Source organism: Quercus lobata, chromosome 2 (assembly GCF_001633185.2).
Source record: "Quercus lobata isolate SW786 chromosome 2, ValleyOak3.0 Primary Assembly, whole genome shotgun sequence".
Taxonomy (NCBI): Eukaryota; Viridiplantae; Streptophyta; class Magnoliopsida; order Fagales; family Fagaceae; genus Quercus; species Quercus lobata.
Window position 1 is genome coordinate 743,536 of NC_044905.1, and position 6,340 is coordinate 749,875.

Genomic DNA, 6,340 nt, shown 5'->3' on the forward strand with positions numbered 1-6,340 from the left:
TAAATAAATAAACAGAAATAAATTTCTATATTTTAATTATACTACTTTTTCCACCCAAAATTCAATCCTTTTTAAGTTCTAAAAAAGGGGTTAATTAATTTTATAAACAGCACCCTGGTATCTCATGTAACTGGACCATGATCCAGGCTTGTACAAAGCATTCTTGGGCATGTAGCTCTAAGAATGCTCGCTCTTTTTGGTGGCTCGATGGTAAATTTGCAGCACCTCCTTGAGGGATGCTGTAGAATCTAGTTGCAAAGAGGTTACCTTCACTTTGGCATCACTAATCCTCTCTTCCTCCCAACTTTTAAAACAATAAATGCACCAATTGCTCCCAGTTAGCTTCTCCCTGTTAGTAGGTACTAGGAGGCACAAGCTGCTTCAAAAAAATAACTTAAGAATGAAATTATTTGACATTATCAAATCAAAAGAATAACTAGAAGGAAGCTTCCTTAAGATGTTCTCTAGTATGTTTACTAAATGAATGTGATTTAGAATTGAATGTTCCTTTGATGGTTTCATGCGTGGATCTCATGATGAAGTCATCTTTAGGTTACTGGTATTCAATAGCTTCACCAAAAGTCCAAGTTGTCCTCAAATCAGCTATCTAGTCCAATTAAGCCACTAAATTGTGGGACCTCTCACCACTTACTAGAAGATTCTGTACTATTTCATATCAGCGCTTCCCATTTCAAAGTATCTTTGCCCTTTAGCAAGTGGAACCAACCAGATATGACTACAGAACAGTGTTTCAATTGACCATAAAGCAAAGACTATAAAACAGCAAGGAAAAAAAATTACTACACTTCAAATCACAAAGGCCGACAAAAGTACATAGTAATGAACAATATATGGTCCCATCTATATAGATTCTTCCACATATTTAAATGATGATGAATCACATCAGGAATCAATTAGGAGAAAGACCTACCAATAATAATCACTGTGCATTTTCTTTTCCTGGATAATTACCAAGTTGCTCCATCTGCCAGCTTTCATGAGGAGCAACATGTTCATGGAAAGGAGTATATTGCTGCAAAAGTATATCAAAGAATTAGATGACAGATATAGCACAAAGACTTTATTACAATTTATAGCATCTCCCGGTAAAAAATTTGAAACAAAATTTCATGCTAGGCTGCTAATGGAATGAATACCATGCAAATATACCCTCTTTTTCATATGAAAAAACAAAGGGTGCCATAAAGGAAGGGGGAGCAAGGAAATGTGCCCTCATATATTCTTGGTACTTATATGATAACGAATAAGAGGTGGCCATAACACCTGGCAATGAATATATATGTCCAAGCAGATTTGAAATTTGTGTTTCAATTGGCCCCACTAACTAACATGACTCAAATTTATGTGATAGGCAGGTCATTTATAATGCTAAGAACTCCACAAACTCAGTGATATTTTCTTAGAAATTTTGGTAAAGCTCATCCATGTGATAGACAGCTTAGCCATTTGATAGATAGTAATTTAAGAAGTTCCACAATTTCAGTAAGGTTTGGTTTTTTTTTCATAGGAAATCTGGTCACACTTTATCCGTCTCTTGTGCTTGGGGGAAGCAATGAATGTGTGTTAGAATTTTAACTAGAATTTATAAGCTAATCTTGTATCTCTCTCTCTCTCTCTCTTCCACCCCCCCCCCCTCTCTTAAGAACGAAAAAAAAGAAGGAAATGTTTCCTTCCTATAACAAAGCCTAATTGACTATGTGGGAAAACTAGTTATAAGGATACCTCCATCTTCATAATTAGTTCTTTGGCAGTTGGAGCAGAGACAACTATATGCCGAGCACCTGGTTTGATGAATCCTTCTTCAACGCCATTGTCAAATAATGCCAGCAAGCAATTATAGTACCCATCAACATTTAGCAGACCAACCTATAGAAATAAAATCCAGTTACAACCTTGGTAATTTTCCAATTCTTTTAGATCTTCAAATATAAAAATTGATAAGTTACTGGTTTCTTATGAATTCCGAGTTGGGCCCACGTTATCATCTCCAACAACTCTTCCATAGTTCCATATCCTCCTAAAACCACCAAAAAAGAAAAAGATATGTTGGCAAAAAAAACTCTTGAGAATAACAATTTTGAGTTTATAAATGAAAATCAACAGAGTTTCAAGTAGCAACATATTTAAGGTGAGTGCTTATTTTCTTTTGATTACAGATGAGAACTTTCCAGGTGATTACCAGGAAGAGCAATAAAGGCATCAGCTTCTCGAGCCATTGCAGCTTTACGCTCATGCATGTCTGTAACAGTTCTTACTTCTCCAACAGTTTGACCAGATATCTGTCAGCATTATCCACAATACACTAGACCAAGTGAATAAGTTTTTCAACTACCAACATATCCAAGTACTTTCCATAGTATAGGTAGCTAATATCATATAGGACCTGATAAAAATTTCTCCCCCTAATTAGGGCTGCTATGAATTAAAATCTGGTGGAATGCATACTATTTATTATATACTCCAAAGAAACTTCATTTGCATTGCAAGGACTTTGGGGAAAAAGAAAAAACAATAGAAAAAGCATTCTAGTTCAATACATACATAAACAGATAAAAGAGAACAGATACCTCAAGAGGCATGAGAGCTGTTGGAATGACCCTGTACATGAAATACAATTACGAATTTCATCAGTGATACAATGTGTTCAATGAACACCTATCTTGCATTTGATGACAGGATTATCAATGAAAGATATGGACAATGTACTGTTGAACACATGTTTCTTAGTTATACCCGAGAACGTGGCAACCTCCATCATACACTGTCTGAGATATCAAACCCATCAACCCAACACTTCCTCCACCATACACCAAGTCTATCCTCCTCTTCACCTGTTACAGACAGCCATAAAGTTAACACCAACCACACATAATCCTTTTAGAGTAACCCTATCAAGGATAGCGGCCAACCCAAGAACATCATGTTAACTATACACGAAATGCACAATTCACAAAACTCATCAATGTGTAAAACTTTTAGTCAAATTAATGTCCTGTGACCATAAATCACAATCCACTAATAGTGTCATTACCAAACAGAACCGTGCCCAACACATCAACCTATCATTTCACTACTCCAAGCTCATTTTTAGGCCAAAGCCCAAAACCAAAGTACAGCTCCATTATCTTTAAAAAAGCAATCCCAGTTTTCAAAATATCAAGCACCTAGTACACAGAACTTAAAGATGATTACAATACCATTAAAAAGAACACGTTTTGAAAACATACAACAGTCCCAGTTCAAAATATTAATCGCCCAGTACACAGAACCTAAAGATGAATACAATATCATCAATAAGAAAGAACACATTTTTGAAAACATACACCAGTCCCAGTTCAAAATATCCAACACCCAGTACTCAGAACCTAAAGACGAATACAATATCATTAAAAAGAACACGTTTTGAAAACATACAAATACAATAGACCCAAAGCTTGAGACTCTACACTGACCTTAAGCAAAGGAAGAGAGTAACAAAAGAAAAACAAACAAACCAGTTCATTGCCTAATTCAAGAGCGGCATCACTGAAGACTTTTCTGTGGCCGGAGTTGCTCCCACAGAAAACACAAACCCTCCTGAACTTGCTTTTTGTATTGCCTTCTTCCATTTACGATTGCTTTTCTCTTTTCCTTTTTTTTTCAATTCAATCTCAAAACACAAAGCCAAACCTTGTTAAGCAGATAACAAATATATACATACATATAATTATATTACTTCTATTACAAACACCCCAATACTTACAAAAATAAACGTCACCTAATAAAAGAAATCTATGAAAGACTTCCTTTTTGGATGAGTATCTATAAAATACTTCAAAAAGACAATCTGGGTTGATCTTAAAGTGATGAACACGGCAATTGAATTCAAGTAAAATAGATGGGTCTTTATATATTTGGTGAATGGGAGCAAAAGAAGCCCACATGCTCCATTTCCTTTCCAATCCAACGTCTTTGTGTCGGCTATATATATATAAATCAATCTTTTTTTTTATTTTTTTATTTTTTTGTATGGATTAAGTAGATACTATATAATTTGATAATTAGAGTTAGAGATCATTTTTCAACCGTTGAAGCTACGTTATAAACAGTGAAGAAATCCTATAAAGCTCTAAACAAGTATATAAATTCCTGATTCTATAAATATATATATATATTAATATCCATCGTTATTCTTTTTAGGGTGAGTTTGAATGCTGCTTATTTTGCTGGAACTGAAAATTTATTACTGAAAATACTATAGATAAATAAAGGTAAAAGTTAGTTGAAATAGTATAGCGGGATTCATGAATAATACCAAAAAATGTAGTAAAACTTTATGAATAATTGTAAAAATAAGCTGAAGAGTAAAATAATTTTAAGTTTTCAGCCATATCCAAATGCATGCCTAGTGATTGTAAACCCCTCTATTGCTATTTTATACCATCAAGCCACAAAAGTAGAATGGGGTATAAACCAAAAAGATATTTTTAAAATATTTTACAACTCAACTACATTAACTTTAGCAAGATTGTATTTTTTTTTAAGTAGTTTTTTATTGTCTCTCATCTCTTTTATATCTTTTCTAATTATTTTTCTCTCTCCTTTCCCTCTTTCTCTTTATTGTTTCTCACCTCTTTTTAAATAGTTTTTTTTTTAATTTTCTCTCACCTCTTTTAGGTTATATTATTTTATTATATAAATATATTATTTTAATATATTATATAATAAAATAAAAACTGAAATATTATGTATATTACAAAATAAAATGATATAATAGATAAAGTAATTTTTTAAATAGTATAGAACATTTTTTGCAATCACAATGCTAATGCCTACGTAAGAGGTTTTTTGTGTGTGAACTGTAAAAGTCCAAAAAAGAGAGTGGACTAGGCAAAAAGAAGACAAAGGTTAAGGTTACCGTCACGGTTGGACTTGACTTCTTAAATAACACAACAATCTTGTAATTACCATGATGTTGCTATTTTTAATCATATTAATATTGATTGCACATTATAACATTTTAAAATCATTGAGTGTCCTTGAGCCACCCTACAATCTAATCTTTACCATGACAATGATGTATGTGACATGTTTTTCTGTGTGTATTTCTTTAAAAACAATAATAAACTAGTTGTTAACATGTGTGATACACAAGATAGTTAAATAAAAATGAAAAATATTTATTTTGCTTAAAGGTCTATTACTTGACTTAAAAAAAAATGTATAACTTTGAAAATGAATAATGAAAATAAGTAATTTTTTATTCAATATAATAGTTTAGAAAAATTATTTTTCTTTCATATTATTGGTTCCACATAACACATCCTCGCATGGGTTATTCTATGGTGATGACTTCATATAATATTCAACTGCAATTAAATCTACTATTTACCACCAATCTAATCTATGTTATCTTGATAGTAGATCTACAAATTGTATTCTCATATCCTTAGAGCTTGCTACATCATTATTATTATCTATATTTAATATAAAACTGAAACCTTTGACTTTTGAAGAGACTTACGTTAGAATTAGGATTAAAAAAATAATTATAATTTTTTTTAATTAGACCTCACGTTAGAATTTAAAAAAAAAAAAAAAAGACTCGCGTAAAAATTAATAAAAAAAAATTAGGATTAAGGAAAAAAGAGAGAGACTCCTGTTAGAAATCTCTCTTCCCTCCTCAAATTTTTTGCAATTTGATGGTATAAAATTGCAAGAATTAAATCAAATTAAAAAATATAAATAAAAAATGTTGATGTGGACAATTGTGGAGAGATCAACTAAAAGTCAAAAACTTCGATTTTATATATATACTAGTATTATGTCCATGCGATGCACGGCTTAATAAAAAAATCATATGTAAATTAAATGCCTTGATAAAAAAATCATATATAAATTAAAAAAATGTATTTTGATGTTAAATATAGATTATAAAAAATGAAAAATTATTTTAATTAGAATTGAATGTAAAAAAAAGGGGATTTATTTATGAAATACTCTACTAATTAAGTAGTGAGAAACTTGAAACTCTAAATTAATTATCCAAATACATAATATATGTAATATGTTTGAATAAAATATATTGTACATCAATAGGTAACCACCACAACATTATTCATCAAAAGAGAATAACTCATGATTTAGAAAGCAAACCAACATATGAATCTACCTTTCTTAAAAGAGTTTAAAAATTTGTCCTTCCAAATTCATAAAATGCAAGTTCTAGGCTTCTAGCTCATGATAAGAGTAAGACAAAACAAAGTATAGAAAAGAAAAGTTCCTATAAACAATATAAGACGCAACATATATGTATTCACATACCAAAGACATACACTCG

General features: G+C 31.4%; 1 protein-coding gene across 3 annotated transcripts; it reads right to left on the reverse strand.

Moving 5' to 3' along the window:
* LOC115969633 (cytokinin riboside 5'-monophosphate phosphoribohydrolase LOG8) lies at nucleotides 1-3,974 on the reverse strand. 3 transcript variants are annotated; one of them, XM_031089333.1, is made up of 8 exons: nucleotides 3,516-3,974; nucleotides 2,755-2,852; nucleotides 2,589-2,619; nucleotides 2,201-2,300; nucleotides 1,968-2,038; nucleotides 1,744-1,887; nucleotides 932-1,033; nucleotides 1-376 (listed from the first exon to the last, which is right to left on the reverse strand). In XM_031089333.1, the coding sequence occupies exons 1-7, from the start codon at nucleotides 3,627-3,629 to the stop codon at nucleotides 941-943; spliced, it is 651 nt and encodes a 216-aa protein (XP_030945193.1). In that variant the 5' UTR covers nucleotides 3,630-3,974; the 3' UTR covers nucleotides 1-376; nucleotides 932-940. The 3 variants fall into 3 exon arrangements, with proteins under 3 accessions (XP_030945193.1, XP_030945201.1, XP_030945208.1); XM_031089341.1 differs by lacking the exon at nucleotides 1-376 and adding an exon at nucleotides 396-773; XM_031089348.1 differs by lacking the exon at nucleotides 1-376 and having other exon boundaries at nucleotides 777-1,033; nucleotides 3,516-3,670; nucleotides 3,764-3,974.
* Nucleotides 3,975-6,340: the final 2,366 nt, after the last annotated feature.

Excerpts from the sequence above, each read along its gene's own strand:
- LOC115969633 (XM_031089333.1), bottom strand. The coding sequence starts at position 3,629 with ATGGAAGAAGGCAATACAAAAAGCAAGTTCAGGAGGGTTTGTGTTTTC. Across the intron at positions 2,620-2,754 it reads GGAGGTTGCCACGTTCTCGG|GGTCATTCCAACAGCTCTCA; the intron begins GTATAACTAAGA and ends TTTCATGTACAG. Across the intron at positions 1,888-1,967 it reads TCGGAATTCATAAGAAACCA|GTTGGTCTGCTAAATGTTGA; the intron begins GTAACTTATCAA and ends TTATTTCTATAG.